Below are 24,269 nucleotides of genomic sequence, written 5' to 3' on the forward strand. Positions count from 1 at the left end.
TACATGATGTCCGTTATGTGTTTTGGTTTTAAGTATATGGGATTAAAGGGTGTTTAAGTTTGGGTAAACATCCATTCTCATTAACGGCAGCCCTACACGAGAGTTTCACAAAAGATGGGTCTAGGGCAGGAAGATCCTTTTAAGTCCTTTTCTATTTAATATTGTAATGGAGGGCTTGAATTTGGCTTTGAAAAAGGCTGTGAATGATATTCTCATTAACCGGGTTCGGTTGAGCAATGTGGGAGCGAAGGTTTCCCACCTAATTTATGTGGACAGTGTTATTGTTTTCACGAAGTGGAACAAGTATATGGTAAATATTATTCACATTTCCTTTAAGTCCTTTTCTATGTGTAATTGTAATGGAGGGCTTGAACTTGGCGTTGAAAAAGGCTGTGAATGATATTCTCATTAACACGGTTCGGTTGAGCAATGTGGGAGCGAAGGTTTCTCACCTAATTTATGCGGACGGTGTTATATTGTTTTAACGGAGTGGAACAAGGATATGGAAAATGTATTCGCAATTTCAATATAATTTTCTTGGCCCTGGGAATTAAAGTTAAACGTGAAAATCTCATTTATTCGGCCAGGCATGTTTGCTGCAAATCTTAACAGAGACTTTGGGTGTAAATTGGGACTCTAACTACTATATGTTTAGGGTTTCGATTGGCATTCATATGAACTTGACTAGAAACTGGACCAAACTTCTTTCGACTTCCCAAGAAATTACCACACTGGAAAAGTCTGCTTTCTATAGGAGGTCGGTTGGTGTTAATTAAATTCATATTGGTAAGCGTTGGGATCTACTATAAGTCCATACTTCGACGTGCAGAAAAAATCAATGAAAATTTGAGTCATATAGAGCCCAGTTTTTATGGGGAGACGATGAAAATAGTAGAAAGGTTTTGTAGATTATGTTGTGTTGTTTTGGTCTTTTTGTTGTGTCTTGTGCTACGTCATTTTGATTTGATGTTTATATTTGTATACTTCGTTTTTCTCGTTGCGGATCGCTTTGCCCCTAGTTTAGCTTAGTTGTTTGATTAGTCAAATGGTTAGTCCTTTGTTTGCTCTTCAGGTGCGTAGCGATCACGAGGTGTTGTGTTCCGTGTATTTGCAGGGCTCTTTCACCTTTGGTGAAAGGCTTAAGTTCTATATAAGTTTTTAGTTTTTATGCCAAAAAAAAAAAAAAATATATAAAAAAAAAAAAAAAAAAAAAAACTGAACTGGATTAAATGGCGGTCTCAATGTTGGTAGTTTGAGGTCTCTTAATGCATCTCTTTTATTAAAATGGAAATTATCAAAAAGGTGGTCTCAATGTTGGTAGTTTGAGGTCTCTTGATGCATCTCTTTTATTAAAATGGAAATGGAGATTCTACAATTCACCTAACTCTCTTTGGTCAAGAATTGCAAAGGAGATGCATGATACTGTTTTTGAGCAGACATAGTTCAAAGGTGTGTGGTACAAATGTACAATATATTAAATGCATGCAATAAGTTGGTAAAGCAAACAAGCTACTCTTTTAAGCGAATGGGCTTACTATGCGATTTTGGAAGGGCCATTGTCAGGTCAGTCCCTTCGGCCACCTCTTTTTCATCGCCTTTTTCATTTGGCAATTAATAAGGACGCCAAGGTGGCCAATAGACGGGGTAATGGTGTTTGAAATTGAGATTGGGCTCGTGAAGTCGATGGTTCAAGGAGTGCAAGTTTGGTGACAACACTTGAAGAAAGCCTACAACACAATATTTTGTCGGATCATGATGATTATTGGAGATGGTCCTTGTCAGAAGATGGTACGTTCTCTGTAGCTTGGGCTAGGCGGTACTTAGACTCGCAGGCTTTGCGTACTGCTACTATAGTTACAAAGTGGACTAAAATGTTTCAGAGTAAAGTCAATATTATTGTGTGGCGTCTCAGGTTCAACAAGGCTTCCGGTTTGTCTCAATATTTCAAAAATAGGAATAGAAGTGGACTCTATAGCTTGCCCGAATTGTGATTTCAACATGAAGAGTGTGGAGGATCTGTTTTTTGGATTTCTAGTAGCTACTGAAATTATGTGCTGCATCCAAATTTGGACTGATATAGCTATTCATCAGTTCACTTCTTAGACTAGTCGTGTAGCTTGGCTGGATAATTGGAGTACGGATTGCTTGAAATGGAGAAAGATGACTTCCATTATCATGGCTTCCCTTTATCCCTTCTATTATTGAAAGTTGTTCTAAAAAAAGGAAGATCATTTTTACAGTGGTAATGGTGATGCGTTTTCTTCTGGGTACGAGTCTTTGGGCTCTGCAAACTGTATGGTTGAAACAGTTTTCGTTGGTTTATCTTAGCTCTTGCTATCTTTGAAACAGTTTATTATAGGCAGGATTGATAAATTTGTATCTAGGCGTATGGTTGAAACAGTTTTCGGGGAAATCGGTACCTTATCGGAAATCAAATTTTGGCCAGCAAAACGTTACTCTTTCGTTACGTTCGTCAATGGAACTGATGCTTTGAAGGCTATCAACGAATTGAATGGCTCATAACAATTAGTTTTTGGGACAATCTAAAAATTTGGGCTGGATTTTTCTTCTTCGAAGAACTAAAAACTTATATAGAACTAGGTGAGAGTGTCCTGCAAATACACGGAACAAAACAGAACGAACGGGATGGCTTTGCACCTAAAGAGCAACCAATAACTACCTATCAACAAAACAAACAACTAAACCAAACAAAGGGCAAAGCGATCCCCACCAGAAAAACCGAGCCAATACAAATAAAAAACTACTAAACAACATCCATCTAGCAATAAGCACAACAAAAAGCACCAACACGACAAAACAACACCTATAAAACCAACACAAAACCAAAAGCTCAATATTAGGGCTGGGGTTGGGCCTGTAATTAGTGATCTCTGGTTTCCTAAACCACTTAGTATCACTTTATCAAGGAAAATGCATAAAGGTGGTTAACTATTCGCTAATTACTAAGTAAGCTACTAAAATATATTTTATAAAATCATAACAAGCTCAAAAAAGGTATACATTTTCTATTCTTTAAATGAAGAAACAAAAAGGAATTAAATAAATAGGGTAGCAAAAGGTTCAAACAAATTCTATCCGACAAGATTTTGATGCACGGTGGATGTTCAACCATGACCCGCGCCTCTCAGGATCAACTTTACCGATTGTTAACTTCTCCAAATTATTTGCATGTTTCAGAAGATAACTTAATATAGCAAACTCTTCCCGTTTTACATAAGAAACTACAAAAATCTCCTTTAACTTAAAACGAAGACAAGCAGATGCCTCCTCCATTGTTGGGTCCCAATTCATTCCGAAAGGTAGATGCCCCTAACGATAAACAAACAGTCAAAAACCAAAAATTTGAAACAAAACGGTAGTGTTTAAATGTGCGCTTTGAGAATCATTAAATCAGATTTAAAGATTAGAATGGTCAATATTATTTGAGGCAAATTACAAGTTATGTATTTGACGATGAGATCTAAACATCACTCTTCTTCTTGTTAAATTTTGTAAATATAGTCAAGGTAGACATAAACTTACATCGGAAAAGGTAAGATACTCAAGATTGGGCATATTGCTTAACAAAATCAGAAACAGATTCAGTACCCAAGGAATTTCAAGTTCAACCAAGTTAGGGAACATGGGCATGTTTTTACTCCGCCTCGCACCAAGAGTCTGCACAACCAAAAACAAGACATTATCATCTCGAAGCATAACTTAAATTCACAATATAATCACCACGGCATAGCAATAAAAACCAGAACAATCAACTGCAAATCTTCATTTGATTATAATTTTGATAAATGATTATATTACTGTTGAACATACAAATAAAGATTCACGAGTCAATGTCAGTATCTTGGTGGATGGGATGCATCTCAAGAGTTTAATAACATTGTGATATTGAGAATAGCTTATGTAAGCTTCAACAACTGATGTTGGACTCATCAAAGTGTACTTTCTGAAAAAACAAGCAAAAAGGTGAAGGTATTCAAGTTTAGGAGCATCAATCACTAACTCCTGATCCTTAAATTTACTCCTCTTAATCGTTAATCTCCTCATTGATCGCGAACAGAGCTTAACAATGCCAGCTTTGCAAGTTAGCCGTGGCCAATCCAAACACAATTCTTCTAAAACAGGACACCGTGAAATCAAACTCATTAGCCAGTGTGTATCATAATGTTCAGTACATTGAAGAATCAATGTCTTCAAACATGGAAAAGGTATCTCATCTATAGGTGCACCTAATACAACACCTTTAAGAGTTAATTTAGTTAGCGTATTGAAAGTTATAGACAAATTCCAATGAAATTTAACATCATAAGTATCATCAGCTAGAAACCTATACTCAATTTCTTCAACTTTACACTGAGAAACAATACTAAACCAATTATAAACACGACAATCAACTTTATACCGAGAAACAATACTAAACGAATTATTAAAACGATAATTATCGCCATCATAAGAGCATTGAAGGAACAACTTTCGGATGGGAAAACCAATACGAAGAGCTAGGATTTGATCAACTGAATCGTTAAATTTGTTGACTTGCTCTATAAACGGGGGCATAACAAAATGGAGATTAGGAAGAAACGCCCAGAGGTGCTTCCACCTGTTTGACAAAATGCGTGAACGAGTAGCATCAGCATCAGGAAGCAGAGATAAGATTCGTATAAGAAGTTCATCAGGTAGTTCGCTTATCATATCAATTTCTTTTCGTTGTTTCTTCATTATTTCATGACGATTATTAGCCGCACACGAATTTTTGGCCATTGAGATCTCTAGGGTTTGAGGTTTATGTGCGGATGTTTATGTTTCCACGATACTTTACATTCCCTACTTTATATGTTTGGGTTATTTCTGAATTCCGATCTATATGTCAAGCCCAAAACCCCAACTACTTTTTCTTAAAATAAAGACAAAATTGTGCGGATGGCCCATGAACTTTGTAACAAAAAGCAAGGTAAACCGTGATCTGTCTTTCGACCCAGAGGACCCTAAACTATCACCATATAGCACCGATGGCCCAACCACTGAACCACTAAACCACTAAACGTGCCAAGCACGTGAGGGCATTTTCGTCCATTGACTTTTTAATCGTTGTAGACATAGCACAGACGTGGGTATTAAGTCTTTATAAACCATTTCCTATTCCCTTTTGAGTCACTCATTCCCAATCTCTAAACCCTAATTTTCAATAACAACATTATCATCTCAATCAAATTCCAAATTAAAATGGTATTGTGTTTGTGTGGTCGAAGTGCAGTCTTGCGTACGCATGAACTGTTCGAAACCCAGGGTGTCGATTTTATGCTTGTCCAATTAAGTAATGACATTCAATGATGAGTTTTTTGTTATTTTTTGTTGTCTTTTTTGTTTCGTTGAAGGATTATACTATTAAAGGATTGCACTTGACCTCCATTTTATTCCGTTTCAGGGTTCTACTTGTAGGTTTATTGGATGGTAAGATCCACATATGTGTGAACGTTCGGCAATGATAATTGAAGGGTTATTGAATTCAAAGAATGAAAGTGAAGCTAAAGCTAAATCTGCAGAGAATCATGCTATAAAGTTGAAGTTGATGTTGATTATTAGTTGGTTACTAGTTTAGTGACCCGTGAATTCACGGGTTGTGATAAAATCTATAGTCTCCGGACAAAAAACACAACTTAAGAAAAAGTACATGTCACATGTATCTTTTTGTTAACTTTCCAGTCTTACCCCTTACATTTTACCTATCTTGTTGTCCTACATGAATAAAGTAGAGGCACAAAAGGTTTTTATCATATTATTCTTTTTCATTTATAGAAGTAGATAATTAATTTGAGACATCTCAAAATAGAATAATGGACAATATATTTGGAACGGATGGAGTATTTAAGAGGGAGTGCTATCATGAAAATTTATGGCTTTACTTACAAATATGCATTGTTGTAGCAAAGTAGAACATAGAAACTATAAATGTATTTATTTGCGAAATTAAGCATATTTAACAGTTGCAAATTCAATATGTAAACTCACATACTTTGCATCTTAACTTCAAAGTATTTACTAACTTCGTTTGCAGCACAACTTCAGTCCATTTGCATATGCAATTACTCCCGATGTCATCTAAAAGCTGTGATTGTTTTGTGAAGATAAACATATATATGTGATCATGAAAAGTTAGTGACAATTGTGCAAGAAGTATACTTTAAAAAATAATTATATCTACATATCAGCATGATAAACTTTATAAAATATTTATATAAATGGAGTCAAGAAGAATGAAAAGGAGCATACCTGTTGAGCTTCAATATAAAAACTGAATCAGGCTTTAAATGATTACCTCATTAAGCATTTGTTGTAGATCATCTTTTTCCTTAATGACACGGTCACGATCATTACAAAGGATCATCCCACTTTTTAATCGTAATCTCAGTTTACCAACACGCCTGCCATTACCCAAATATTTTTCTTAACCATGTTACTGCACCATATTTGTTGTTGAAATGAACCAAACATACAACAAATAAAAGTTTGTTTTTCGTTCCAGGCATTAAAACAAACACATGGTGTGTATTCACTATTCACTAATAATACTGACATAGGTGCAATATATCATTGTTTATGTATGCAATGTTGACAAATGATCAAAATTAATAAGTTTAGGTGAAAGTAATCTAGGAAACTTACGACCGCCTGTCTCCATCATTCATTCAAAATCATCATCTTAAAGCTTTTCTTCAACTGGCTTCTCGAAATATTATTTGCTATAAAATCAATTGTTATGAATCCAAGAATTATCACGAATTCATAATCTAAACCAATACGTGAAATAAAATCAAAGATTATTTGTGTAAAAAATGAATACCTGAAGACTTGCAACACATTCGTCCTCATCATAAACATAATAAAATACGGAGTAATCAAAAGCCTTCAGGAATATCATCTAAATAAATAATCAAGTGTTGATGTATGAAGTTAAATTGATTGTTTAAGTTTTCTAGGTAGTGGTATTTATCCAGTAAGAGAAGAGGCGAGATATGAGGTAAAGCTTCTGACGTAAGTTTAATTACCTATTTAAAATCAGAAATTAATATTACTTTATTTATTATTTATGACATAAGCATGGGTGGCATGTTACTACCTTAGAAGCACATGTTACAATTTAAAAAAGCACATATGACCTCAGCTTAAACTCCCATTTATTAGATAGAATAGATAGATTGTTTGCTATTTTTTTTTTTATTGTTTAATTAGTTCAAGTATGCTTTTGAAGTTCCAAGATTTTGATCATCTTTAGTGAAAGTATGCGTTTGTAATAGGTTAAATGATCAAATTTTGATGTAATGTGTTAACTGATCAATGAAACCATTTGTTATTTATGCACTCTTTTATTGTATTTAGTTGTAGTGTTGTACTTGTAGTACACGTGTTTAAACTGATCGGAACAAATGAAAGGCAAATTGCACCAAAGTAGTTGTTGTATTACACTCTTGAGAACTAAAGTTGTAGTACATGTTATTATTAGACCAATCCCAACCATGACGCCGTCATGGGCATTTCCTTAGCGCCACATCAGCTTTCTCTCTCCAACTTACTCAACACTTCCTCTCATAACACTCCCATAACACACCATTACCAACCATTACATACTCACTCACCATTACATACCCCACAAAATAAATTAAATAAATTAAGATACAAGTTGTATATGCTGTGTGTACAAGTAAACAATGCACAAAAGTAGGAGAGAGGGTGTTTGATTCGTCCTCGTTTATGCTTATATATGATTTGGTGCAGGGCGAATGTCGAGGGAAAAGTGAGGGCGGACTGAGGGCAAGGGAATGCCATTGGTGTGAAATGTCCCGTTCTTATTGATTAAAAACGTTCCATATTAATTGATTTCGTTGCGAGGTTTTGACCTCTATATGAGACGTTTTTCAAAGACTGCATTCATTTTTAAAACAAACCATAACCTTTATTTCATAAATAAAGGTTTAAAAAGCTTTACGTAGATTATCAAATAATGATAATCTAAAATATCCTGTTTACACACGACCATTACATAATGGTTTACAATACAAATATGTTACATCGAAATCAGTTTCTTGAATGCAGTTTTTACACAATATCATACAAACATGGACTCCAAATCTTGTCCTTATTTTAGTATGCAACAGCGGAAGCTCTTAATATTCACCTGAGAATAAACATGCTTTAAACGTCAACAAAAATGTTGGTGAGTTATAGGTTTAACCTATATATATCAAATCGTAACAATAGACCACAAGATTTCATATTTCAATACACATCCCATACATAGAGATAAAAATCATTCATATGGTGAACACCTGGTAACCGACAATAACAAGATGCATATATAAGAATATCCCCATCATTCCGGGACACCCTTCGGATATGATATAAATTTCGAAGTACTAAAGCATCCGGTACTTTGGATGGGGTTTGTTAGGCCCAATAGATCTATCTTTAGGATTCGCGTCAATTAGGGTGTCTGTTCCCTAATTCTTAGATTACCAGACTTAATAAAAAAGGGCATATTCGATTTCGATAATTCAACCATAGAATGTAGTTTCACGTACTTGTGTCTATTTTGTAAATCATTTATAAAACCTGCATGTATTCTCATCCCAAAAATATTAGATTTTAAAAGTGGGACTATAACTCACTTTCACAGATTTTTACTTCGTCGGGAAGTAAGACTTGGCCACTGGTTGATTCACGAACCTATAACAATAGATACATATATATCAAAGTATGTTCAAAATATATTTACAACACTTTTAATATATTTTGATGTTTTAAGTTTATTAAGTCAGCTGTCCTCGTTAGTAACCTACAACTAGTTGTCCACAGTTAGATGTACAAAAATAAATCGATAAATATTATCTTGAATCAATCCACGACCCAGTGTATACGTATCTCAGTATTGATCACAACTCAAACTATATATATTTTGGAATCAACCTCAACCCTGTATAGCTAACTCCAACATTCACATATAGAGTGTCTATGGTTGTTCCGAAATATATATAGATGTGTCGACATGATAGGTCGAAACATTGTATACGTGTCTATGGTATCTCAAGATTACATAATATATAATACAAGTTGATTAAGTTATGGTTGGAATAGATTTGTTACCAATTTTCACGTAGCTAAAATGAGAAAAATTATCCAATCTTGTTTTACCCATAACTTCTTCATTTTAAATCCGTTTTGAGTGAATCAAATTGCTATGGTTTCATATTGAACTCTATTTTATGAATCTAAACAAAAAAAGTATAGGTTTCTAGTCGGAAAAATAAGTTACAAGTCGTTTTTGTAAAGGTAGTCATTTCAGTCGAAAGAACGACGTCTAGATGACCATTTTAGAAAACATACTTTCACTTTGAGTTTAACCATAATTTTTGGATATAGAGTCATGTTCATAATAAAAATCATTTTCTCAGAATAACAACTTTTAAATCAAAGTTTATCATAGTTTTTAATTAACTAACCCAAAACAGCCCGCGGTGTTACTACGACGGCGTAAATCCGGTTTTACGGTGTTTTTCGTGTTTCCAGGTTTTAAATCATTAAGTTAGCATATCATATAGATATAGAACATGTGTTTAGTTGATTTTAAAAGTCAAGTTAGAAGGATTAACTTTTGTTTGCGAACGAGTTTAGAATTAACTAAACTATGTTCTAGTGATTACAAGTTTAAACCTTCGAATAAGATAGCTTTATATGTATGAATCGAATGATGTTATGAACATCATTACTACCTTAAGTTCCTTGGATGAACCTACTGGAAAAGAGAAAAATGGATCTAGCTTCAATGGGTCCTTGGATGGCTCAAAGTTCTTGAAGCAAAATCATGACACGAAAACAAGTTCAAGTAAGATCATCACTTGAAATAAGATTGTTATAGTTATAGAAATTGAACCAAAGTTTGAATATGATTATTACCTTGTATTAGAATGATAACCTACTGTAAGAAACAAAGATTTCTTGAGGTTGGATGATCACCTTACAAGATTGGAAGTGAGCTAGCAAACTTGAAAGTATTCTTGATTTTATGAAACTAGAACTTTTGGAATTTATGAAGAACACTTAGAACTTGAAGATAGAACTTGAGAGAGTTCAATTAGATGAAGAAAATTGAAGAATGAAAGTGTTTTTAGGTGTTTTTGGTCGTTGGTGTATGGATTAGATATAAAGGATATGTAATTTTGTTTTCATGTAAATAAGTCATGAATGATTACTCATATTTTTGTAATCTTATGAGATATTTCATGCTAGTTGCCAAATGATGGTTCCCACATGTATTAGGTGACTCACATGGGCTGCTAAGAGCTGATCATTGGAGTGTATATACCAATAGTACATACATCTAAAAGCTGTGTATTGTACGAGTACGAATACGGGTGCATACGAGTAGAATTGTTGATGAAACTGAACGAGAATGTAATTGTAAGCATTTTTGTTAAGTAGAAGTATTTTGATAAGTGTATTGAAGTCTTTCAAAAGTGTATAAATACATATTAAAACACTACATGTATATACATTTTAACTGAGTCGTTAAGTCATCGTTAGTCGTTACATGTAAGTGTTGTTTTGAAACCTTTAGGTTAACGATCTTGTTAAATGTTGTTAACCCAATGTTTATAATATCAAAAGAGATTTTAAATTATTATATTATCATGATATTATGATGTACGAATATCTCTTAATATGATATATATACATTAAATGTCGTTACAACGATAAACGTTACATATATGTCTCGTTTCAAAATCATTAAGTTAGTAGTCTTGTTTTTACATATGTAGTTCATTGTTAATATAATTAATGATATGTTTACTTATCATAATATCATGTTAACTATATATAAAACCATATATATGTCATCATATAGTTTTTTTACAAGTTTTAACGTTCGTGAATCACCGGTCAACTTGGGTGGTCAATTGTCTATATGAAACCTATTTCAATTAATCAAGTCTTAACAAGTTTGATTGTTTAACATGTTGGAAACATTTAATCATGTAAACATCAATCTCAATTAATATATATAAACATGGAAAAGTTCGGGTCACTACAGTACCTACCCGTTAAATAAATTTCGTCCCGAAATTTTAAGCTGTTGAAGGTGTTGACGAATCTTCTGGAAATAGATGCGGGTATTTCTTCTTCATCTGATCTTCACGCTCCCAGGTGAACTCGGGTCCTCTACGAGCATTCCATCGAACCTTAACAATTGGTATCTTGTTTTGCTTAAGTCTTTTAACCTCACGATCCATTATTTCGACAGGTTCTTCGATGAATTGGAGTTTTTCGTTGATTTGGATTTCATCTAACGGAATAGTGAGATCTTCTTTAGCAAAACATTTCTTCAAATTCGAGACGTGGAAAGTGTTATGTACAGCCGCGAGTTGTTGAGGTAACTCAAGTCGGTAAGCTACTGGTCCGACACGATCAATAATCTTGAATGGTCCAATATACCTTGGATTTAATTTCCCTCGTTTACCAAATCGAACAACGCCTTTCCAAGGTGAAACTTTAAGCATGACCATCTCTCCAATTTCAAATTCTATATCTTTTCTTTTAATGTCAGCGTAGCTCTTTTGTCGACTTTGGGCGGTTTTCAACCGTTGTTGAATTTGGATGATCTTCTCGGTAGTTTCTTGTATAATCTCCGGACCCGTAATCTGTCTATCCCCCACCTCACTCCAACAAATCGGAGACCTGCACTTTCTACCATAAAGTGCTTCAAACGGCGCCATCTCAATGCTTGAATGGTAGCTGTTGTTGTAGGAAAATTTTGCTAACGGTAGATGTCGATCCCAACTGTTTCCGAAATCAATAACACATGCTCGTAGCATGTCTTCAAGCGTTTGTATCGTCCTTTCGCTCTGCCCATCAGTTTGTGGATGATAGGCAGTACTCATGTCTAGACGAGTTCCTAATGCTTGCTGTAATGTCTGCCAGAATCTTGAAATAAATCTGCCATCCCTATCAGAGATAATAGAGATTGGTATTCCATGCCTGGAGACGACTTCCTTCAAATACAGTCGTGCTAACTTCTCCATCTTGTCATCTTCTCTTATTGGTAGGAAGTGTGCTGATTTGGTGAGACGATCAACTATTACCCAAATAGTATCAAAACCACTTGCAGTCCTTGGCAATTTAGTGATGAAATCCATGGTAATGTTTTCCCATTTCCATTCCGGGATTTCGGGTTGTTGAAGTAGACCTGATGGTTTCTGATGCTCAGCTTTGACCTTAGAACACGTCAAACATTCTCCTACGTATTTAGCAACATCGGCTTTCATACCCGGCCACCAAAAATGTTTCTTGAGATCCTTGTACATCTTCCCCGTTCCAGGATGTATTGAGTATCTGGTTTTATGAGCTTCTCTAAGTACCATTTCTCTCATATCTCCAAATTTTGGTACCCAAATCCTTTCAGCCCTATACCGGGTTCCGTCTTCCCGAATATTAAGATGCTTTTCCGATCCTTTGGGTATTTCATCCTTTAAATTTCCCTCTTTTAAAACTCCTTGTTGCGCCTCCTTTATTTGAGTAGTAATGTTATTATGAATCATTATATTCATAGATTTTACTCGAATGGGTTCTCTATCCTTCCTGCTCAAGGCATCGGCTACCACATTTGCCTTCCCCGGGTGGTAACGAATCTCAAAATCGTAATCATTCAATAATTCAATCCACCTACGCTGCCTCATATTTAGTTGTTTCTGATTAAATATGTGTTGAAGACTTTTGTGGTCGGTATATATAATACTTTTGACCCCATATAAGTAGTGCCTCCAAGTCTTTAATGCAAAAACAACCGCGCCTAATTCCAAATCATGCGTCGTATAATTTTGTTCGTGAATCTTCAATTGTCTAGACGCATAAGCAATCACCTTCGTTCGTTGCATTAATACACAACCGAGACCTTGCTTTGATGCGTCACAATAAATCACAAAATCATCATTCCCTTCAGGCAATGACAATATAGGTGCCGTAGTTAGCTTTTTCTTCAATAACTGAAACGCTTTCTCTTGTTCATCATTCCATTCAAATTTCTTCCCTTTATGCGTTAATGCAGTCAAGGGTTTTGCTATTCTGGAAAAGTCTTGGATGAACCTTCTGTAGTAACCAGCTAGTCCTAAAAACTGGCGTATGTGTTTCGGAGTTTTCGGGGTTTTCCACTTTTCAACAGTTTCTATCTTTGCCGGATCCACCTTAATACCTTCTTTGTTCACTATGTGACCAAGGAATTGAACTTCTTCCAACCAAAATGCACACTTTGAAAACTTAGCGTACAATTCGTCCTTCCTCAATACTTCTAACACCTTTCTCAAATGTTCACCGTGTTCTTGGTCATTCTTTGAGTAAATAAGTATGTCATCAATGAAAACAATGACAAACTTGTCAAGGTATGGTCCACACACTCGGTTCATAAGGTCCATGAACACAGCTGGTGCATTAGTTAAACCAAACGGCATGACCATAAACTCGTAATGACCGTAACGTGTTCTGAAAGCAGTCTTTGGAATATCATCTTCTTTCACCCGCATTTGATGATACCCGGAACGTAAGTCAATCTTTGAATAAACAGACGAGCCTTGTAGTTGATCAAATAAGTCGTCGATTCTCGGTAGTGGGTAGCGGTTCTTGATGGTAAGTTTGTTCAACTCTCGGTAGTCGATACACAACCTGAATGTACCATCTTTCTTCTTGACAAACAAAACAGGAGCTCCCCACGGTGATGTGCTTGGTCGAATGAAACCACGCTCTAAAAGTTCTTGTAATTGGCTTTGCAGTTCTTTCATCTCGCTGAGTGCGAGTCTGTAAGGAGCACGAGCTATTGGTGCAGCTCCTGGTACAAGATCTATTTGAAATTCAACGGATCGATGTGGGGGTAATCCCGGTAATTCTTTCGGAAATACATCGGGAAATTCTTTTGCAATGGGAACATCATTGATGCTCTTTTCTTCAGTTTGTACTTTCTCGACGTGTGCTAGAACAGCATAGCAACCTTTTCTTATTAGTTTTTGTGCCTTCAAATTACTAATAAGATGTAGCTTCGTGTTGCCCTTTTCTCCGTACACCATTAAGGGTTTTCCTTTTTCTCGTATAATGCGAATTGCATTTTTGTAACAAACGATCTCCGCTTTCACCTCTTTCAACCAGTCCATACCGATTATCACATCAAAACTCCCTAACTCTACTGGTATCAAATCAATCTTAAATGTTTCGCTAACCAGTTTAATTTCTCGATTCCGACATATATTATCTGCTGAAATTAATTTACCATTTGCTAATTCGAGTAAAAATTTACTATCCAAAGGCGTCAATGGACAACTTAATTTAGCACAAAAATCTCTACTCATATAGCTTCTATCCGCACCCGAATCAAATAAAACGTAAGCAGATTTATTGTCAATAAGAAACGTACCCGTAACAAGCTCCGGGTCTTCCTGTGCCTCTACCGCATTAATATTGAAAACTCTTCCACGGCCTTGTCCATTCGTGTTCTCCTGGTTCGGGCAATTTCTAATAATGTGGCCTGGTTTTCCACATTTATAACAAACTACATTGGCATAACTTGCTCCGACACTACTTGCTCCGCCATTACTCGTTCCGACACCATTTGTTCCTTTCGTTCTATTAACCCCTGGTCCGTAGACCTCACACTTCGCCGCGCTATGACCATTTCTTTTACATTTGTTGCAAAATTTGGTGCAGAACCCCGAGTGATTCTTTTCACACCTTTGGCATAGTTGCTTCTGATTGTTGTTGTTGTTGCGGTTATTATTGTTGTTGGAATGATTGTTGTAGTTGCTGTTGTTGTTGTTGTTGTTGTTGTTGGGCCGTTTGTTGTAGTTGCGATTGATGTTGCGATTGTTGGGATAATTGTTGCGATTATTGTTGTAATTGCTGTTGTTGTTGTATTGGTGATTCTTATCACCGTTTTCCTCCCACTTTCTTTTGACTTGCTTCACATTGGCCTCTTCAGCAGTCTGTTCTTTAATTCTTTCTTCAATCTGGTTCACTAGTTTGTGAGCCATTCTACATGCCTGTTGTATGGAGGCGGGCTCGTGTGAACTTATATCTTCTTGGATTCTTTCCGGTAATCCTTTCACAAACGCGTCGATCTTCTCTTCCTCATCTTCGAATGCTCCCGGACACAATAGGCACAATTCTGTGAATCGTCTTTCGTACGTGGTAATATCAAATCCTTGGGTTCGTAACCCTCTAAGTTCTGTCTTGAGCTTATTGACCTCGGTTCTGGGACGGTACTTCTCGTTCATCAAGTGCTTGAATGCTGACCACGGTAGTGCGTACGCATCATCTTGTCCCACTTGCTCTAGATAGGTATTCCACCATGTTAACGCAGAACCTGTGAAGGTATGCGTAGCGTACTTCACTTTGTCCTCTTCAGTACACTTACTTATGGCAAACACCGATTCAACCTTCTCGGTCCACCGTTTCAATCCGATCGGTCCTTCGGTTCCATCAAATTCCAAAGGTTTGCAGGCAGTGAATTCTTTGTAGGTGCATCCTACACGATTTCCTGTACTGCTAGATCCAAGGTTATTGTTGGTATGTAGCGCAGCCTGTACTGCGGCTATGTTTGAAGCTAGAAAAGTACGGAATTCCTCTTCATTCATATTCACGGTGTGTCGAGTAGTCGGTGCCATTTCCTTCAAAATAGTTAAATGGAACAAGTTAATCATACAGAATATTAAGAGTAGTTAATAGTATTTCGTAGCATAATATGAACTCATTTATAAAAGCTTTTTCTTCATATTAGCGTTTTATAAGTTTAAATTCGGGTAGTACCTACCCGTTAAGTTCATACTTAGTAGCTAATATACAATTCAACTACTACAATTCTATATGAAAAACTGATTATAATAATATTTCGCGTTCAAACTTTTATACAATATTTTACAAACTTACAGTACCGCTTATTTTACATAAAGCATGAAATATAGCACACAATAACTTTGATACAAGATAGTTGTGAAGACAATTCTAGCTAGTACACAAGTCGTTCAGCAAAGGCAATAAAGACACGTAATTCATACGTCCAGAAACAAGTCATGCATTCTGGTTTTACTAGGACTACTTCCCATCCTTGGTCTTGTGCAACATAACCGTTATGGCCGTTGATAAGACATCGTGTTGTAACATCATCAAAGGGACGAGGGTTACGTAATGTCCAACAGTCCCGTAATAATCTAAAAACCTCATTTCTTACCCCAATTACCGACTCCGTCACTTGTGGAAACGTTTTGTTTAATAGTTGTAGCCCGATGTTCTTGTTCTCACTTTGGTGAGAAGCGAACATTACTAATCCGTAAGCATAACATGCTTCTTTATGTTGCATGTTAGCCGCTTTTTCTAAATCACGAAGTCCAATATTCGGATATATTGAGTCAAAATAATTTCTTAACCCGTTGCGTAAAATAGCATTTGGGTTCCCCGCAATATATGCGTCAAAGTAAACACATCGTAACTTATGGGTTTCCCAATGTGATATCCCCCATCTTTCAAACGAAAGTCTCTTATAAACCAAGACATTCTTGGAACGTTCTTCGAATGTCTTACAAACTGATCTCGCCTTAAATAGTTGTGCCGAAGAATTCTGGCCGACTCTAGACAAGATTTCATCAATCATGTCTCCGGGTAGGTCTCTTAAAATATTGGGTTGTCTATCCATTTTGTGTTTTTAAACTGTAAAATAGACAAGAGTTAGATTCATAAAAAAAATACTTATTAATACAAGCAATTTTTACATATATCATAAAGCATAAGAACACTATATTCCATATATTACACCACACGAATACAACTATCTTATTCCGACTCGCTCGTTTCTTCTTCTTCGGTTTTGGTTCGTTTTGCCAAGTTTCTAGGGATATATGATGTTCCCCTAATACGAGCCGTCGTTGTCCACATTGGTTTAGAAAAACCTGGTGGTTTAGAGGTTCCCGGGTCATTGTTACAACTTAAGGACTTCGGGGGTTGACGATACATATAAAGTTCATCGGGGTTGGAATTAGATTTCTCTATTTTTATGCCCTTTCCCTTATTATTTTCTTTTGCCTTTTTAAATTCAGTTGGGGTAATTTCTATAACATCATCGGAATTCTCGTCGGAATCCGATTCATCGGAGAATTGGTAATCCTCCCAATATTTTGCTTCCTTGGCGGAAACACCATTGACCATAATTAACTTTGGTCGGTTGGTTGAGGATTTTCTTTTACTTAACCGTTTTATTATTTCCCCCACCGGTTCTATTTCTTCATCCGGTTCCGATTCTTCTTCCGGTTCCGATTCTTCTTCCGGTTCCGACTCTTCTTCCGGTTCCTCTTCGGGAACTTGTGAATCAGTCCACAAATCATTCCAATTTACATTTGACTCTTCATTATTATTAGGTGAGTCAATGGGACTTGTTCTAGAGGTAGACATCTATCACATAATATCAAACACGTTAAGAGATTAATATATCACATAATATTCATATGTTAAAAATATATAGTTTCCAACAAAAATGTTAAGCAATCATTTTTAAAGAAAACACGGTCGAAGTCCAGACTCACTAATGCATCCTAACAAACTCGATAAGACACACTAATGCAAATTTTCTGGTTCTCTAAGACCAACGCTCGGATACCAACTGAAATGTCCCGTTCTTATTGATTAAAAACGTTCCATATTAATTGATTTCGTTGCGAGGTTTTGACCTCTATATGAGACGTTTTTCAAAGACTGCATTCATTTTTAAAACAAACCATAACCTTTATTTCATAAATAAAGGTTTAAAAAGCTTTACGTAGATTATCAAATAATGATAATCTAAAATATCCTGTTTACACACGACCATTACATAATGGTTTACAATACAAATATGTTACATCGAAATCAGTTTCTTGAATGCAGTTTTTACACAATATCATACAAACATGGACTCCAAATCTTGTCCTTATTTTAGTATGCAACAGCGGAAGCTCTTAATATTCACCTGAGAATAAACATGCTTTAAACGTCAACAAAAATGTTGGTGAGTTATAGGTTTAACCTATATATATCAAATCGTAACAATAGACCACAAGATTTCATATTTCAATACACATCCCATACATAGAGATAAAAATCATTCATATGGTGAACACCTGGTAACCGACAATAACAAGATGCATATATAAGAATATCCCCATCATTCCGGGACACCCTTCGGATATGATATAAATTTCGAAGTACTAAAGCATCCGGTACTTTGGATGGGGTTTGTTAGGCCCAATAGATCTATCTTTAGGATTCGCGTCAATTAGGGTGTCTGTTCCCTAATTCTTAGATTACCAGACTTAATAAAAAAGGGCATATTCGATTTCGATAATTCAACCATAGAATGTAGTTTCACGTACTTGTGTCTATTTTGTAAATCATTTATAAAACCTGCATGTATTCTCATCCCAAAAATATTAGATTTTAAAAGTGGGACTATAACTCACTTTCACAGATTTTTACTTCGTCGGGAAGTAAGACTTGGCCACTGGTTGATTCACGAACCTATAACAATATATACATATATATCAAAGTATGTTCAAAATATATTTACAACACTTTTAATATATTTTGATGTTTTAAGTTTATTAAGTCAGCTGTCCTCGTTAGTAACCTACAACTAGTTGTCCACAGTTAGATGTACAAAAATAAATCGATAAATATTATCTTGAATCAATCCACGACCCAGTGTATACGTATCTCAGTATTGATCACAACTCAAACTATATATATTTTGGAATCAACCTCAACCCTGTATAGCTAACTCCAACATTCACATATAGAGTGTCTATGGTTGTTCCGAAATATATATAGATGTGTCGACATGATAGGTCGAAACATTGTATACGTGTCTATGGTATCTCAAGATTACATAATATATAATACAAGTTGATTAAGTTATGGTTGGAATAGATTTGTTACCAATTTTCACGTAGCTAAAATGAGAAAAATTATCCAATCTTGTTTTACCCATAACTTCTTCATTTTAAATCCGTTTTGAGTGAATCAAATTGCTATGGTTTCATATTGAACTCTATTTTATGAATCTAAACAAAAAAAGTATAGGTTTCTAGTCGGAAAAATAAGTTACAAGTCGTTTTTGTAAAGGTAGTCATTTCAGTCGAAAGAACGACGTCTAGATGACCATTTTAGAAAACATACTTTCACTTTGAGTTTAACCATAATTTTTGGATATAGAGTCATGTTCATAATAAAAATCATTTTCTCAGAATAACAACTTTTAAATCAAAGTTTATCATAGTTTTTAATTAACTAACCCAAAACAGCCCGCGGTGTTACTACGACGGCGTAAATCCGGTTTTACGGTGTTTTTCGTGTTTCCAGGTTTTAAATCATTAAGTTAGCATATCATATAGATATAGAACATGTGTTTAGTTGATTTTAAAAGTCAAGTTAGAAGGATTAACTTTTGTTTGCGAACGAGTTTAGAATTAACTAAACTATGTTCTAGTGATTACAAGTTTAAACCTTCGAATAAGATAGCTTTATATGTATGAATCGAATGATGTTATGAACATCATTACTACCTTAAGTTCCTTGGATGAACCTACTGGAAAAGAGAAAAATGGATCTAGCTTCAATGGGTCCTTGGATGGCTCAAAGTTCTTGAAGCAAAATCATGACACGAAAACAAGTTCAAGTAAGATCATCACTTGAAATAAGATTGTTATAGTTATAGAAATTGAACCAAAGTTTGAATATGATTATTACCTTGTATTAGAATGATAACCTACTGTAAGAAACAAAGATTTCTTGAGGTTGGATGATCACCTTACAAGATTGGAAGTGAGCTAGCAAACTTGAAAGTATTCTTGATTTTATGAAACTAGAACTTTTGGAATTTATGAAGAACACTTAGAACTTGAAGATAGAACTTGAGAGAGTTCAATTAGATGAAGAAAATTGAAGAATTAAAGTGTTTTTAGGTGTTTTTGGTCGTTGGTGTATGGATTAGATATAAAGGATATGTAATTTTGTTTTCATGTAAATAAGTCATGAATGATTACTCATATTTTTGTAATCTTATGAGATATTTCATGCTAGTTGCCAAATGATGGTTCCCACATGTATTAGGTGACTCACATGGGCTGCTAAGAGCTGATCATTGGAGTGTATATACCAATAGTACATACATCTAAAAGCTGTGTATTGTACGAGTACGAATACGGGTGCATACGAGTAGAATTGTTGATGAAACTGAACGAGAATGTAATTGTAAGCATTTTTGTTAAGTAGAAGTATTTTGATAAGTGTATTGAAGTCTTTCAAAAGTGTATAAATACATATTAAAACACTACATGTATATACATTTTAACTGAGTCGTTAAGTCATCGTTAGTCGTTACATGTAAGTGTTGTTTTGAAACCTTTAGGTTAACGATCTTGTTAAATGTTGTTAACCCAATGTTTATAATATCAAAAGAGATTTTAAATTATTATATTATCATGATATTATGATGTACGAATATCTCTTAATATGATATATATACATTAAATGTCGTTACAACGATAAACGTTACATATATGTCTCGTTTCAAAATCATTAAGTTAGTAGTCTTGTTTTTACATATGTAGTTCATTGTTAATATAATTAATGATATGTTTACTTATCATAATATCATGTTAACTATATATATAACCATACATATGTCATCATATAGTTTTTTTACAAGTTTTAACGTTCGTGAATCACCGGTCAACTTGGGTGGTCAATTGTCTATATGAAACCTATTTCAATTAATCAAGTCTTAACAAGTTTGATTGCTTAACATGTTGGAAACATTTAATCATGTAAACATCAATCTCAATTAATATATATAAACATGGAAAAGTTCGGGTCACTACATGGTGTCCTCCCATGAAGGGTTTGATGACACTCTCCAGCACATGCCGCTGGGAGTGGTCTTAGCTGTTGTTTTTTTGTTGTTGTAATGAAAGTCACCAAATGACTTTTACCATAACACAAACAATCACATTATACTGTTTTTACACTCTTTATATCCAAATAGCATTGTTTTTATAATCTTTTATCATAACACAAATAAGATAGAGCTGTATTAGAAGTCGAAGGGTTTGGAAACTCTAATGAAACACTGATTTACCTACCATAAAAACCGTTTCTGCAACAATTAAAAAGTGACTGGACTAAAATGCCCTCACGTGCTTGGCACGTAAGGTAAATTAATGAGATAAAAAAGTAACAGAGTTTAGTGGTTGGGCCATCGGTGCTATATGTTGTTAGTTTAGGGTCATCTTGGTCGAAAAAAAAGATAACGGTTTACCTTGCTTTTTGTTACAAAGTTCATGGACCATCTGTGCAATTATGTCTAAAATAAATTTCCGAGGCTCAACCAGACTTCTAATGTTGCCAACTTAACCAAATTAATTTGGGAAACTAATATATTTTCCATGCAACGTTTGCTAACTTTTATTTTTTAAAAATAAATTTTAAAAGTTTCCCTATTACACGCAACATGAAACATGTAACTACGCATTTGTCAGGTTACATGATCATGTCACGGTCATGAAGTAGAATCGAAATTAGGACTGCCGGTTTTATAATCATGACCGTGAAATAAAAATCATTACAAACGATTTTTTGTTCATGACTAATTAATACAAGTCATGACCAACAATTTCAAGTAAGATTCTCTCCTTATATTTTTTTGTGACATTCTAGGTATTCTATAGTTCCTTCCAGCGGCAATTGCAATTCTTGGTCATTGAAATTCATGAGCGATTTGGATGTTTATTAAGGTTATGCACTCACTTTTTTCCTTGCTTCAAACCAATTACTAAGGAGTTCTCTATTGAGTAACGCCTGGGTTGAAATTGCGGATTTACCACTTTGAGCATGGGGATCTAAAAAAGTGGCTTTCTTGGTGGGTCGCTTTATTTTCTTTGAGCAAGATCTCTCATTGAGCATTGGGTGTGTTTGTGTGGCTTCTAGTTGTTAGGATATTAGGACTCAAACAACGCTAGTAATTCTACAAGACTACTAGCCGAGTAGTGATACTATCAAGATCACTCAAACCCACTTAATGAGCGAAAGATTAAAATGCAAGAAATGTAAGAACGACACAAGATATAACGTGGTTATATGCAATCATTGTGATTGCTTTAGTCCACGGACCAACTAGAGAGAGTTTATTTACTGAATATTTGAGAGTGGTGTGTTACAATTGCATACAATGAGTTCTATATATAGAGAAAACAAGAACACCATGAAACTTCAACTTGATCTTCAAGTGTGCTAGCAATCATGAAAGATAAACCAACTACCCATGCTTTCCACCTTGTATTGGCATGATCACAACCCTAATTTTAGGTGTAAAGTGATCAACTTTGCACCTAAAGTGAAAGGAGGCCAAAGCATGCTCGGATGTAAAGGTTGCAACTTGCCAAATTGCTGACAGAGAGGCGATGCGCCGCATCACCATGGAATGCGCCGCATCCCTTTTTCTTTCCACGTTTCAGATTCAAGTACCAGCTCCAGATGCGCCGCATCTAGAAGTGATGTGCCGCATCTCTGCCCTTTGATGCGCCATATCAGCTTGAAACGCCGCATCCAAAACCTTCGGCATAAAACGCTTGATGAATGCGCCGCATCCACCCTTGGATGCGCTGCATCGATGCTCAGAAAGATGTTCCTTGTTGTTTAAACGTCTTCACACTCCAACAAATCTCCCACTTGGAGACTTTGAACATAACTCCATTCATATCAATGATTTTAACCAAGAACATTAAACCACCTTCGATTACTGCCAAATACCATTTGGAACACGCATGCTCAACACATACTTCGGATGAGTAGACTTTCGATAAAAGCTCTTCAATACTACTTGTTAAACTTGTAACACCATTTAAATCTCTAGCTGGGGTCTTCTCTTATCAAGTCATGAGAAGACCAATTGAGGTAATGCAAAACCTCAATTTCTTCATCGTAACTACCTTAGTAAACATATCGGCAGGATTCTTCGTACCAAGGATTTTCTCCAAGAATAAAGTGCCATCATTTATATGTTGTCAAATAAAATGATACCTTATCTTGATGTGTTTCGTTCGACTATGAAACACCGGATTCTTCCCAAGATGAACCGCACTTTGATTATCACAATACTAGACGCAATAGTCTTGTCTTTTACCCAACTCGCCTAAGAGGTTCTTCAGCCACACTAGCTCTTTAGAATCTTCTGCAATAGCCATGTATTCGGCTTCGGTGGTTGACAAAGCAACACTCTTTTGTAACCGAGATAACCAACTAATCGCCGTCTTCCCCATTGTGAAAACATAACCTGTAGTGCTTTTCCCCGAATCATCACATCCACCCAAATTAGCATCCGCATAACCTCTAAGTATGAGATTGTTTTTGGAGAAACACAATCCCATATTAGAAGTACCTTTCAAATAACGAAGCAACCATTTGACTACTTCCCAATGCTCTTTCCCCGGATTAGACATATAACGACTTACAACTCCCACTGCTTGAGCAATATCGGGTCTTGTACAAACCATGGCATACATAATACTACCCACGTCCGGTGCATATGGAACCTTTTCCATATCCATTTTGTCTTTTACCGTTTTTGGTGATTGACTCTTTGATAACTTTAAGGTGCTTTCCAAAGGCATAGAATGAGCCTTTGAATCTTCCATGTTGAATCTCTTTACTACTTTCTCAATATATTTAGATTGAGACAAGTATAGAGTACCCTTCACACGATCACACACAATACTCATGCCAAGTATTTTCTTAGCACCACCAAGATCCTTCATCTCGAATTCTCGGGAAAGTAATCCCTTCAACTTGTTAATTTCGGACATGTTAGAACCTACAAGCAACATGTCATCAACATACAACAATAAGATTATGTAAGAAGACTTGAATTTCTTCAAGTAGCAACAGTGATCCGCTTTATAACGACCCATCCTAATCCATCTGGACGAATACATTACATTTGGTTACATCGCGAGGTATTTGACCTCTATATGATACATTTTATATACATTACAATATACATATTAATTATATATAGAAGTCATATATATATATATATATATATATATATATATATATATATATATATATATATATATATATATATATATATCATCTTTTTATCTGGTATTTTATTTTACATATTTAATTCAAATGATTAAATTGTA

At 35.2% G+C, this 24,269-nt stretch overlaps 1 protein-coding gene across 1 annotated transcript; it reads right to left on the reverse strand.

The window, feature by feature from the left end:
* Nucleotides 1-2,587: 2,587 nt before the first annotated feature.
* LOC139901825 (F-box protein At4g22280-like) lies at nt 2,588-5,466 on the reverse strand. Its single transcript, XM_071884499.1, has 4 exons — nt 3,832-5,466; nt 3,544-3,678; nt 3,088-3,330; nt 2,588-2,680 (listed from the first exon to the last, which is right to left on the reverse strand). The coding sequence occupies exons 1-4, from the start codon at nt 4,777-4,779 to the stop codon at nt 2,588-2,590; spliced, it is 1,419 nt and encodes a 472-aa protein (XP_071740600.1). The 5' UTR covers nt 4,780-5,466.
* Between the last annotated feature and the right edge of the window lie 18,803 nt (nt 5,467-24,269).

This window comes from Rutidosis leptorrhynchoides, chromosome 3, assembly GCF_046630445.1.
Source record: "Rutidosis leptorrhynchoides isolate AG116_Rl617_1_P2 chromosome 3, CSIRO_AGI_Rlap_v1, whole genome shotgun sequence".
In the NCBI taxonomy this organism is placed as follows: Eukaryota; Viridiplantae; Streptophyta; class Magnoliopsida; order Asterales; family Asteraceae; genus Rutidosis; species Rutidosis leptorrhynchoides.